Here is a 13825-nt window from a genome sequence, read left to right as displayed (position 1 = left end):
TACTTATCTTTCCTTGTTGATATCTTTTGAATGGATTTTTTTGATATCTTTTGAAAGGAAACAAAAGAATAAATTTTTTTCTGTGTTGCTTTGAAGTAAAAAAAAGTTTAAAAATTTTTTTTAATGCATAAAATTTTTTTATTATTTTAAAATGTATAGAATGTTTAATTAAAAATATTATTTCTGTATTTTTTAATTGTCTTTTTATCAGTAATTTACAGTGGGTGGTCAGTATTCAGTGAATGCTCAACAGCATGCACTAAAACAAGGACTAGAAATTGTACAGGAAATTGTTTGAATGCTGTGATAACAGAAACACAAAATTGCTCTGGTGGCCAATGTCCTCCTGGTATGATCTTTTTTGCTTTTTTTGAGTTTAATTTTGTTTAGGATGAAACATACTTTTATTTGCTCTTATTCATTTTTAATGAGGGGAATGTAAGTAGATTTAAAGGCTGATGTTCTTTTTTCAGTTGAAACACAAATGCTAACTCAATGGAGTCCTTTCAGTGATTGCTCTGCCACATGCAACCAAGATAGTCCTATCCGAACAAGGTCACGAACTTGTACACCTGCAGCTCTATGTCAAGGTGTTGAACTTATCAATACCACTCCGTGTAACAGAGAGTTTGCTTGCCCAGGTATAATGCATGTATAAAAGCATGTAAATTTTTCAAGATCTAATTTTGAGTAATAAAAATTTGATTCAGTATTCAGAATTGTAACAATAATTCTTAGGTATGTAACTCAATTACCTTAAATGTATAAATATTTGTTTGAGGATAGCTGCAACAATATCAGTACAATTAACATACATACATTACATTACATACATTACATTACATTGCATTACATTACATTACATTACATACATTACATTACATACATTACATACATTACATACATTACATACATTACATACATTACATACATTACATACATTACATACATTACATACATTACATACATTACTACATTACATACATTACATACATTACATACATTACATACATTACATACATTACATACATTACATACATTACATAAATTACATACATTACATACATTACATACATTACATACATACATTACATACATTACATACATTACATACATTACATACATTACATACATTACATACATTATATACATTACATACATTACATACATTACATACATTGCATACATTGCATGCATTGCATACATTGCATACATTACATAACATTTATTTCATATTTAGAATATAGACTTGGTGATTGGGGAGCTTGGAGTCCCTGTTCTGCATCATGTCGAATATCTCAAGCTAATCCAATGAGAGCTCGAGCTCGTGATTACTGTTTGAGTAATTCTTCATCTTTGTATCAATGCACCGATAGTTTTATGATTAATTATGAACCTTGCAACACTGCTGCTTGCCCAATAGGTAATGTATGCAAAATTAATATAACTTTATGAGCTAAAACTTAGATTTCTTTGACAGTCAAAATTGTTCACTTATTTAGAGTTGCAAACTTATTTATTCTAAAATGAATGAAATATTTTATAATTTAAATAGTGTAGTTGATGAACACCTTAGTAAGAGTGAAAGAATAATGTATCAAACTTGAGTTCAAATTATTAACTCAGCTAATTTCATAAAGAAAATTTACAATAAAATAGAGTTCTTACTGATGGTTTAAACTTGCCAATAAATATTTGTTAACTTTTTTTTGTTGAACAGAGTGTGAATGTGTGTGTATGTGGGTGGGGGAGGGGAAGGGGGAGGAGGTAAATTTTTTGATTATTTGCTTCTAAACTTTGGTTGTTTTTTCATTCAGTTAAATCTTGCTCAAATTTAAATATCACCTTTGTAATTGTGTTGGATTCTTCATCAAGTGTTACTGATTTATCCTGGTCTCAAGAAAAAGGGTTTGCCACCAGTTTTATTGCTAACTCAGAGCTCGGTGTAAATCCAAATGTCCAAGTTGCTGTGGTAAACTTTGCATCCTACGCTGTTGTGTCTTCTCCTTGTGGTGCTCTAACTAATAAAAGTGATTTTATAAATTTTATGACAGCTTTGCCTAGAATAAATGGTGGAACAGCTATAAATGATGGTCTTTTAAAAGCAAGGGATGCATACAGGGGTTGCCAACGTTTGAATGTGTCACCAGTTGTTTTGTTTCTCACTGATGGTTATGAGAATATTGAACCTAGTTATGCATATAGAGTGCAAACTGAGGATCTTGTCAAAAGTGAAGCTCTGTTGTTTGTAGGTGCAATAGGACCTGATGTTAATCCTACTGACATAAACAGAATGTCACATTATGTTGTTAATGGATCAGATGTATATTACAATAGATTTGCTAAAAACTTTTCTGAACTTGCATCTATTAAAGCTGAGGAATTTTACCCTTTAGTACTTGGAAAACTTCAATGTGAAGGTATGTGGTTTAACTCACTTTAAATTTCTTGTTTTTAAAATATACGTATAAATCTTCTTTTTGTTTAAAGTTTAACTGTTTAAAAATTGTTTTTTGCAGTTTTATTGTTGTTTTTGTTTTGATTATTTTTTCTTTGATACTAATGCACCAAATGTATTTTATATTGATGTAGAGTTTTTATTATAGATTTTTATGAATAAAGGTTTGAAAAAAAAAACTTTTTAAAATATTTTATAAGGAATCACACACAAAATTAAGCAAATTGCTTACTTTCTTTTATTTTGTGTGTGGTTCCTCTTTTTGTTTTTCTGTCATATTCGGAATTCTCTAAGTAACATAAAAGATCATATTTGTTTTAGGCAAAGGATTATGGACAGAGTGGGGTGCTTGGAGCTCATGCTCATTTACTTGTGGTGCAACTGGGTTTCAGAGAAGAGAGCGTCTTTGTCAAAACCCAACTACTCTTAACATTCAAGAAGATTGTGACAGTGATGGAAATATTGCTAAGTATGAACTGAGGATTTGTTCAGCTCAGTGCAGTAAGTTTTTAAAAAATATCTATAAGCCTTATATATATATATATATATATATATATATATATATATATATATATATATATATATATATATATATATATATATATACACTACCATGCAAAAGTCTCCGCTCATGTGTAATATTTGCAAGGAACAGTAAATGCAATACATTTTAGGATGATTTTAAATATATAAAAAGAAAAAAATGTTAATATAAAAAGTTGATGAGGCCAAATCATAATTTTGCATACTTTTTCCTTTTCTTTTTGTTTCAAATAATTTTGTTTACCTTTGTTTTGTTGAGTTCTGCTGCTAAAAACATGGCAGAAATTTTTCTATATGAATAACCTTTTTCACGTAAAATACATATAAAGTTCTTCAGTATTCTTTATTAAATTTAAAACTGCACAAAAGTTTTAACCAAAATATTTTTTGTAAGCTTAGGTTTGACAGTAGCATGATACTTTCCGGCATGGTAAGGATGTTTTCAGTAATTTTAATTGGTTGCTTTTAATAGACTTATGTTTATATTTATACTTGAAAATGGCATTAGTGTGCGCATTTAATGTCTTGAATTTAATAAAGAATTTGAGAAATGGTGAAAGTAAAGAAAGAATATTGTGAAGAACTTCGTGGCAAAATATGTATTTTACGTGAAGAAGGTTATTCATATAGAAAAATTGCTTCCAGGTTAAAAATATCCGAATCAGGTGTGAGATATGCTCTACAACGATTGCATGATATTGGTTCCAACAGTGACAGATCACGTTCTGGAAGACCAAGAGTTACATCACGGCAAGAAGATACGTTTATTGTTGTGTCCAGCATAAGAAATAGAAAAATTCCAGCCACAATTTTAACAGCAGAACTCAACAAAACAAGGGTAAAGCCAGTATCAACTGATACTGTAAAAAGAAGACTAAGATCAGTCAACTTAATTGGACGCATTGCTGCACGTAAACCTTTGTTGAGGGCAGTAAATAAGAAGAAAAGATTGGAATGGGCAAAAATGCATAAAAATTGGGGATTAGAAGATTGGAAGAAAGTTCTATGGACAGACGAGAGTAGGTTCGAACTTTTTGGTACCCGACGTCGCGTGCATGTTAGGCGTTTACCTAATGAAAGAGTGCTTCCTCAATTTATACAAAGTACCTTAAAACATGGAGGTGGTAATATTATGCTTTGGGGATGTTTTGGCAATGGGTTAACTGGAGATTTAGTTAAAATCACATCTACCATGGATAAACACATGTACCATAATATTTTGGTTAAGCACGCGATTCCATCTGGTATTCGTATAATTGGGAAAGGATTCATCATGCAGCAGGACAACGATCCAAAACATGCATCTGGATTATGCAAAAATTACTTGAAACTAAAAGAAAGGGGAAAAGTTTGCAAAATTATGACTTGGCCTCCTCAATCACCAGATCTATCACCCATCGAAAAGTTGTGGGATGAACTGGATCGGAAGATCAGAGAAGCAGGTGAAACATCTTTTATTAATCAGCAAATGCTATGGGAACGTTTGCAAAAAGCTTGGAATGAGATAACAGCGGAAACCATGAATAAATTATTAGCCCGAATGCCAAGATTATGTGCTGCTGTTATACGCTCCAAGGGGTCTCATATTGATGAAAATAAAATTTAACATTTACAACTTTGTATATTAACATTTTCTTGATTTTATATATTTAAAATCATCCTAAAATGTATTGTATTTACTGTCTAATTCATTGTTTAATAAACAATTAAAAATAAACGCAATTTTCTTGCAAACTTTTGTTACTTTATTGAAATATTACAAATGAGCGGAGACTTTTGCTCGGTAGTGTGTATATATATGTATATATATGTATATATATGTATATATATGTATATATACATATATATATATATATATATATATATATATATATATATATATATATATATATATATATATATATATATGTATATATATATATATATATATATATATGTATATATACATATATATACATATATATACATATATATATATATATATTTATATATTTATATATATATATACATACATATATTTATTTATATATAATTAAAATAATATATGTATATATTTCAATTAGGCTAAATTATGGGCTTAAACTCCCATAACTTTACAGCTGATTTATCTTCATACAATTTACAGGATCATAGGCTAATGGATGAATGATATATATGGCCACTCCTTTAATTATCTGAAATTTTTATTTCTCCTCAAAACTTTTTACCTGACTAATATCCACTATAGCATCCCTATAAACACCTCATCAACAATTCTTCACATGTGCAACCTTTCATCAGATATTTAATGACAGCGCTTCACTTTATGCTTTGCTTAATTTTGATTACTTAACTTTGAGCTTAAATGCAAAGCATAAAGTAAAATGATTTTCCAACTAGTGTTGGTATAAGGTTAGCAATTTCTATTTTCCATACTTCTTTTGATAGCTTGGTATCATTCTAATACTTTTCCATATTGAATGATTTTATGCAGTTAGCATATTTTAGTTCAAAGGTTCATTTACTTTTTTTTCATGCTTCTACAAAAACTAAAATATGCAGTTAGCATATTTTAGTTTTTGTAGAAGCATGAAAAAAAATTAACTGAAAAAAAATTGAACCATATTACGGCTCTCTTAAAATTCTTGCTGATAAATTGGGTGTAAATTATAAATGAAGAGAAAATCATGGCTATAAACAAATTTATATAAAACTACTTTGCACATAATGGGGTGTAAATTATAAATGAAGACAAGATCATGGCTATAAACAAATTTATATAAAACTACTTTGCACATAATGGGGTGTAAATTATAAATGAAGAGAAGATCATGGCTATAAACAAATTTATATAAAACTACTTTGCACATAATGGGGTATAAATTATAAATTTAGAATTAAACATAAGTTAAAACAGAAAGGTGGATAGGAATTTCAAAATGTGCTTTCACTAGATAAAGCAGCTAGTAGTTGTAACTCTATAGAACATAGAATTAGCTTTAATAAAATGCTTAAGCAAAATGTTACTAATAAACTTTACTTCTAAATCAGGTTCTTTGACATATTACATTTTATTTCCTCTAATATTTCCAACATTTAAACACTTTCCATTTATTTATATGAATTAGTTTTTAATTCTGTGTAATACCGCAGATTCATTTACGGATCAAAATAAGATTGTTGAAAGTAAGAGGTATCAAATCTATATTTTTCATTCATTACTTTACGTGTGATCTATAACGACAAACCCATGTGGTTTCCTCTAAACCTAAAATGGTTTAAAAAAAAGAAAAAAATGTCTTTTTAAATTCCCTAGGCAGGTATTGCTTAAGATAGACCTTAATAGCTAGTTGGCAAGTAGCTGGGTATGAAATCCATAAATTTGAATACTAAATTATCCAATCAACCACCCATAGAATGGGTGGTTGATTGGATTCAAAAGGAACATACCCTTAAAGTATCTCCATGTTAGCAGTAAGGCTGGAATGAGCCATCAAACTTTTAAGTGATGTCAGTTTTTCTATTGATTAAGAAGAATTGTTGACTTCTGAATTTAAATTATACTATAGTAGATGAATTGTTGAATTCATCTTCAATAGTATAATTTAAATTGAAACTCATTTTTGAAAAAGTTTTCTCAGTGGTTATAAACAATCAGACTTAAAAAAAAAATTTGTTAATCAAAAAATGCACATGTTATTTATTTACATGGACTTTTATTTTTGTTTGGGCTTTTTATCTGATAAAGTTATTTCATTTACTGTTATATTGTGGTATTGATATTAAGGTAATATTAATCATTTTGTTAATCTTTTTTGTCAGCTATAGGCAAGGAAACTTTTCATCGCTGATGTAATTTTTGTCTGTTGAAAAATAACATTAGTTAAGACCACCAGATTTAGTATCATCTGTCTTATAATTGTTTAATTGCTAAAATCTTAGTTTGTGAAAACCTTTTAGTAGTTAAATTTTCTTGTGAGAATTTTCTTCTGATCATATTGCAAAATTGAATTTTCATCAAATGTTCATTTTTATAAAGCAAACCACACTTTCATAATTGCTAATAAAGGGCTCTTTACACTTTTATATTTAGTCTACATTTAAGTAGTTCTAAGAACTTCTTTACTAAATGCTATATTTAAAAAAAAAAAAACATTCTTTTTTATTGGAGTTTTAATTTCTAGGAGCATTTAGTGAATGGACTAATTGGGCTTCTTGTTCTGCAAGCTGCAGGCCTGAAAGTGGCCCACCAACCACATCTCGATCTAGAAAATGTGATATAGGACTTGGTTCTTGTGTTGGACTTTATTCAGAAACTCAAGAATGTAATACCAACACACAATGTCCAGGTGAGTTGTTATACAATTGAATAAAATCCATACAATTATATAGCTGATGTAGAGTCATCACAATAAAAACCTAGCATAAATATTTGATAATGGAAAGTTTTCTAATTATTTAATAAAATTGCATTTTATCAAATTAAAAGGATCTTAGTTTTATGTTTAAATTTGTTAAATATCAGACTAAGTGTAAGCATAAATAGAAGTATGTTTATATTTTAGTTTTTACAATTTGGCTTAACATTTATTTAACTGCTATTCTACAATCCATGTAAAAAAACATAATATTTTTGGTTTGGCAAGTTTAAAAATAATAGGTTTTCTATTATTTGCTATTAGTCTCCTATTAAATGTGTTTATTTTTGTAGGAGATTTGACAGAATGGTCAGCCTTTTCTGCTTGCAGCCAGAGTTGTCAAATTGGCTCCATTCCCCCAACTACAAAAAGAGTGCGAAAATGTATAAACACCTCACTGGGTGGAAATTGTAATGGACAGCCTCTTGAAGAAAATAAAGTTTGTAACTTTGAAACACCATGCCCTGGTAATATATTTAAATTTATAGTCTTTAAAAAGTAAATAATGGTTATCAATTTACTTTAATCCTCTATAGTATAAGGAGAGCATAAGGAGAGTTTTGAAATTTATTTTAATAAAGTTGTATAATAATTTATAAGCTAGGAATATGCAATCATTGTATGATTTAAAATTACTTTGAAGGTCAGTTGACTGAATGGACTTTATGGAGTTCATGCCCAGCTACTTGTCAACCAGCTGTTAACGTCTATCTTAAGCAATACCGGTCTAGGGAATGTCAAAATACATCTTTTTTTGCCAACTGTAGTGGGGAAAGACTAGTTGATGAAACTGTTTGTGTAAAAGATGTTCCTTGTCCAGGTCAGAAATTTATACTGCTATAAATATTTGTTTTAAAAAAAAATTTATTGCATATGTTGATTTAGCTTTTTATATTTTTTTAATTACTTCTTTACTTGACATACTTATTTAATATTTTAGCCTTACATATTAGATACATTCTAATATATTTACTTTTATTTAAATGATTTAAAGCAATATTACTAAAATTATAGTAATGTTTATTTACTTTGAATTTTTTTTGAATTGTCTCTTCTACTATGAAGATTTTATTGATAAAAATGTTTATAAAAATTTCTTTGCAAGAAATAATGTCCTACAAAAAATTTTATTCAAGCATTGCAATAGCAATGACATTAAATTCTCTCTTACTTCAGGTATTTTAAAAGAATGGAGTAGTTGGAGTTTATGCACAGCATCCTGTAGAAACGATATTTTAACAATCCCAACAAGAACCAAAACAAGATTATGTGATGCAGCAACTTTAAATGGAAATTGTGGAGGTGTACCCTTAGTTACAAATGAAGCATGTAATGAAAATGTCGGTTGTCCAGGTAACTCTTATTATTTGTGCCATACGAACAGATAAGCAGGAAAGGTTTTACAATGTCAATATAATTACATTTTATCCCTAAGGAACATGGACCAACTGGGGACCTTTTACAGAATGTTCTGAGAGTTGTCAATCAAATGCTGTTGTAGTTCCAACTCGTTCTCGTCAAAGATTTTGTGTAAATAACACACTTAATGGAACATGTCCATCTGAAGATGGTTTAGGCAAGCTGCAAACTTTAGAGTGCAATGCTGGTGTAATTTGTCCTAGTAAGAACTGGCTTTATATTGTTGTTGTTATTGTTTTTATTTGTGATAATTACATTGTTGCATAATACATTTTATTAACATTTAACTTTAATTTTACAACTTTTATGTTTACTTTTTAAATCTTATTTAAATATTTATTGCTATAACAAATATGTTTCCTTTTTTTACAACGATGTAGTATTTATATTATCTATTTTTATAATTTTTTATTACTTTAACATTATAAATAGAAACAAAGTTGTCCAGAATAATTTTTTTCTCTTTAGTCAGAGGTACTTGGAACACTTGGGGTGCATGGTCAGAGTGCAGTGCTTCATGCGATGCTGGAATAACTCAAAGGGCTCGTAATTGTTCTACTCCTTGGCCTTCAGATGCTGGTGATGACTGTGTTGGTGATATTGTTCAAAAAGCACCATGCAAACTTTTTGACTGCCCACGTATAAATTTTATTTTTTTTTTACAATATAAGCAGTATTTGGTGCAATCCAGCACTCGAAGTGGGAAAAAAAATATGCTGGGATGATTTTCGATATTTTTTTATAACCATCTCATTTATATTTGAACTAGGACATCATGCTGTGTGTGTGTATATATATATATGTATAAATTCATCTGTTCATACATTTGAAATTTCAAGCTTATTTGGACTTTTAAAATATCTTTTAAAGTATTTTGCTTATATTGGTGGACATTGATGGCTTTTTCTGCATGTGAATGATCTGATTGTAAAATATGGACCATGTTGAAGCCATTTTCTACTTGCAATAATATTAGGTCTTACAAATAAGAAAGTGGACGATTTGTTTTTGCTATGTATTATGCAGTCAGAAATATATGGTAAATTGTTTCATACTGATTCATCTGCATTTGCTAACTAAACATCTAAATGAAATTTTTTTTTTTAAGTATCTTTTTTTAACTATTTCACAAGCTTTTTTTTCCCATACTGTTTAACACTGCCATATGTTTAATGAGTCTTTCCTGAGCCTAAATAGTTTATGTAAATGCAAACAGAACAACCTAGACCAGTTTTTGAAATAGTCAACCATTCAAAATATCTTTAAATTCTGTGACCAGTATTCTGGAAAATATTCTGCATCTCTGACCAGTATTCTGGAAAAATTGTTTTGTCATTCGGTTCATTGTTCAAAAAATTGAAATAGCTTCACAACTTTAATTATTTAATTTGCTCTTCTTTGCACGTTGGCCATTTATCTTTTTAATTGGTATTTTATAAAATACTACTTTAAAAAAATTTAAACGAAATTTTAAATTAGGAGTTTATACAAGAACTTAAATCCCACATCTAAAAACACAGAAAATTGGACAAAATGAAATTTATATGCATCGACTTAAATTTAGATACAGGGGAACTTAAGCATACTTGCATCGGCTACTGGGTTTTTCTACAGATAAGCTTTTGTTTTGTACGAATGGCTGAAATGTTTTTTCGAAACGGAACTTCTGATTTCTTAATTCTAATACAGAGCACAAAAAAAAAAAATCTAAAAGGACAAAAAACGCAAACCGCTTTACTTTCTTCATGAAAAAAAGTAAATAAGATGGTTCGCATTTTTTTAAAAGGTGTCGAAATGGCATCCCACCCGTTTCACTTAAGCACTTAAAAAAGTAATGGAATGGTTTACAGTTTCTTAAAAAGGTGACAGGAAGGCATACCGTCTCACTTCGAGCACTGAATGTAAATGTATATTGCAATTTTTTACAATATTAATAATATAATTTTTTACAAGATAAATATTTTTTTTAGATATAAAGAATTTCCATGATTGAACTCTAGAAATTTGTTGTTTTAAAATTGTAGTTTTTAATTTTACTTTTAATGAAACGGTAGGAGTTTGTATGACTCCCAAACGATGCAGCTGCTCGCAGGCTGCTCAGTGGAACTACGTCCCTACTTTCGATCAATTCCAAAATGAGGGCATAACATTGGAGGTAATTAACGAAGTTATGTCGTACTTGATGATTTATGACGAAGAAACTGTCAACCAGACATGCGAAGGTTGCATTTCTTTCTTACATCTGTTTTTCCTTTTTTTTTTTTTGCTAAAAAAACTAGGGGAAAACCTCAATGAATGGGACAGTTTTTGCAAAATGCTTTTTAAACGTAGATAAAATTGTTTAATATATATATTTAAATATGTTTGATAACCACCGACTCTTGCTCAATGATATATTAAAACAAAAAAATTGGATTTGCATTTGGCTATTGGTAAAAAGAGAGTTTTATTGGGGCATGACATTTGTCCCATTCATTAAGTATGTCTCATTGAATGGGACAAACATAAAAGAATTAAATATAAACGTATTTAATTCAATCATTTTTCAAATTAGTTTATTAATTGTAAATGTAGTTGAATATATAGATACATACATAAAGACCACACAAAAAATATTTTTAACTTTAAACATTTTAACTCTAAATAAATTTCAATTAAAGTAGAACTTTCTCATTTTAGAATATTATATTTAGTTATTTTTATTTAAGTAAAATACTGCAGCATAAAAGTGTGTAAATAATACCCATTACCCATGGGATAAAAGTAAGGGACTGCAGCATCCCTCTGCTGAGCTGTAAATAATACTTTATTAAATTCATTCAATAGGTAGTACTTTGTCCCATTCAATATGCGCATCACTTTATCCAAAAATGATTAGTCACACCAAAAATACCATTAATTAAGCTTGAATGTTTTACTCACTGTAGTACTAGAGACTGCTATCTATTTAAGCACGGAATTTTATTTTCCATAACTTCAAAAATTGCTGCAAAATCAGAAAAAAAAAACATTTTTAAAAGTTACTTTTTACATTCAAAAACACAATAACATCAATTGTCAATGCGGTCATAGAGCATTAGGATGGATGAGTCGGTCAGTTGAGTTCTTGTTTCTATCACTCTTTGTTACAGGAATTTGAAAATCCTTACATCGATGCTTGTATAAGAATCTGAGTTTGTCCCATTCAATAATCATCCCATTCATTAAGGTTCTCCCCTATATTTTTTTGCTTTTCTCCTTTTACTAAAAATTCTAGAAAAATAAAAAATAAATATGACATTTATCAGTTAAAGCTTGATTGCTTTTTTTTTTTTCTAAACAGTTTGTGACAAGATGATTCTTGATTCCATGAAATCTCAGCTCACGAATCATATGATGCAAGTTAATTTAACCTTAGTAAAGCTTAAAGCAGTAAGTCAATAAAGCTTAATTCTTTAATTACACCAGTTTAGCTTGTTATTTTAGGATTTTCATTGAGTTAAAAACAACCCCCTTTCATTTAGATAAAAGAAAATTTGCGTGACGTAATCAATTGCAATCAAATGCTCCAGAACTACTCTGGCTTGTGGGAGCTCTACGATTTAATTTTTGAACGTGGTGTTATGCTAGATGGCATCCTGATCGAAATGCAAGCCATTTACATACGCTTTGAGGCTGCTTCGACTTCGTGTGAATCTTATGGTAAGACCTTTACTGGTTAAATTTTTTTGTAAATCGTTTTCGATTCTGTCAAAAATTTCAAAACAAAAATATAAGTGATTTTTAATATTTTTTAAGGTTGGTTTCATCAGGTTGTCAGCAGCATTTTACGTAAAACAAACTGAGTAAACGAGTAGCCATATCTAGAATTTTTTACAAAGATCAGCCTTTTATTGATCTACTAAGAAAATGTAAAGCATAAATTTCTGATAGAATGTATTTTAAACATGCGTTTTTAGCTACCGTGTCAAGTATAATCGGAGTTTAGTTAAAATTTTTATTCGTTAATGCACTGATACTTTTTGATTCTTTATAAGTAAATGGGTTTTTTTTTATTGTTTTTATTTTTTAAATTCGATTTCATTTCTGTGCGCATGCTGGAAAATCAAAAAGTAGAATGACATTGCAAAACAGTTTTAAGTTGCACCAGAGTTTAGGAGTTTTCATAAGTTTTTCCAATCAAAACACTCATTTTTAAATATATACACTTTACAAAAATAATTTTATACGAAGATGCAGCAGGCATGTGTCAAGTGATATTGTCAATCAGTATTAATATATTTTGTGTTTATAAGAACGTTACAAAAACACAGGTTTTTGCAAATTGTAATTCACTAATAACACGCAATTACCTAAAGAAAATAGAGAAAAGACAAAAAGAAAACAGAAATAAATTAATTACATAATAAAAGTAGAACTTTACAAACATTTGTATAGTAACACCTATAAAACAGGCTTTTAAAAGAGAAAAAATGTTGATCAAATATTATGTATTCACACAAACATGCACATATAGACATGTGCACAAATAAAAAGTTATAAGATGTATATGGATAAAGAAAAAAGCTTAGGAATGAAGCTAAGCGTAATTTTCTAGGTAGAAATGATGGAGTGGCTTTAAGAACAGATTCTTGGACTTAAGAATAAACTCTGTTTTTGGGAAGTTCGGAAGAGTATTTCAGATAGGATACACTGGTATATAATGGAATTAATTCCATGTTTAGCTGTCTGTTTTAGTGGGCTAGTTAAGTTGTTATAAGTCACTGATCTTAGGGTATGCACACACGTTGTCCTTGTATTAAAATAGTTATGAAATGTAATAGGAAGGAGACCGTGTTGCTGATCTCAGATAAACAAAATTTGAGTAATATATAGATAGTAACGTTTCAATTTTAATGTGATGTCGAACTTTTGCAGACATGCTGTTGGAACGGCTTATTTTGAGAGGAAGGTTATGTGTGCTTTTGAATAAAAGTTTCTTATCTATCACAACACTAAGAAAGTTATAAAGCGTGTACACGAAATAAAT

General features: G+C 29.1%; 1 protein-coding gene across 5 annotated transcripts in view; it reads left to right on the top strand.

The window, feature by feature from the left end:
• Nucleotides 1–12812, top strand: part of LOC145194051 (uncharacterized) — a 45919-nt gene extending 33107 nt beyond the window's left edge. For all 5 annotated transcript variants that reach the window (XM_090068824.1, XM_090068826.1, XM_090068827.1 and 2 more), the window contains 15 exons: nt 212–349; nt 474–641; nt 1241–1423; nt 1818–2420; nt 2780–2959; nt 7165–7329; nt 7692–7865; nt 8042–8218; nt 8575–8751; nt 8834–9019; nt 9286–9456; nt 10872–11039; nt 12140–12228; nt 12321–12498; nt 12595–12812. In XM_090068824.1, coding sequence (XP_089924950.1) covers nt 212–349; nt 474–641; nt 1241–1423; nt 1818–2420; nt 2780–2959; nt 7165–7329; nt 7692–7865; nt 8042–8218; nt 8575–8751; nt 8834–9019; nt 9286–9456; nt 10872–11039; nt 12140–12228; nt 12321–12498; nt 12595–12641 — 2804 coding nt within the window. In that variant the 3' untranslated portion in view covers nt 12642–12812. The remainder of the gene's footprint in view (nt 1–211; nt 350–473; nt 642–1240; nt 1424–1817; nt 2421–2779; nt 2960–7164; nt 7330–7691; nt 7866–8041; nt 8219–8574; nt 8752–8833; nt 9020–9285; nt 9457–10871; nt 11040–12139; nt 12229–12320; nt 12499–12594) is intronic.
• The last annotated feature ends 1013 nt before the right edge of the window (nt 12813–13825 follow it).

This window comes from Hydra viridissima, unplaced genomic scaffold, assembly GCF_058129835.1.
Source record: "Hydra viridissima isolate aposymbiotic clone 2 unplaced genomic scaffold, HvirCarnegie_v1 scaffold_12, whole genome shotgun sequence".
Classification (NCBI taxonomy): domain Eukaryota; kingdom Metazoa; phylum Cnidaria; class Hydrozoa; order Anthoathecata; family Hydridae; genus Hydra; species Hydra viridissima.
Note: the sequence above shows the minus strand (reverse complement) of the source record. Positions and strands in the feature narration are given on the sequence as shown.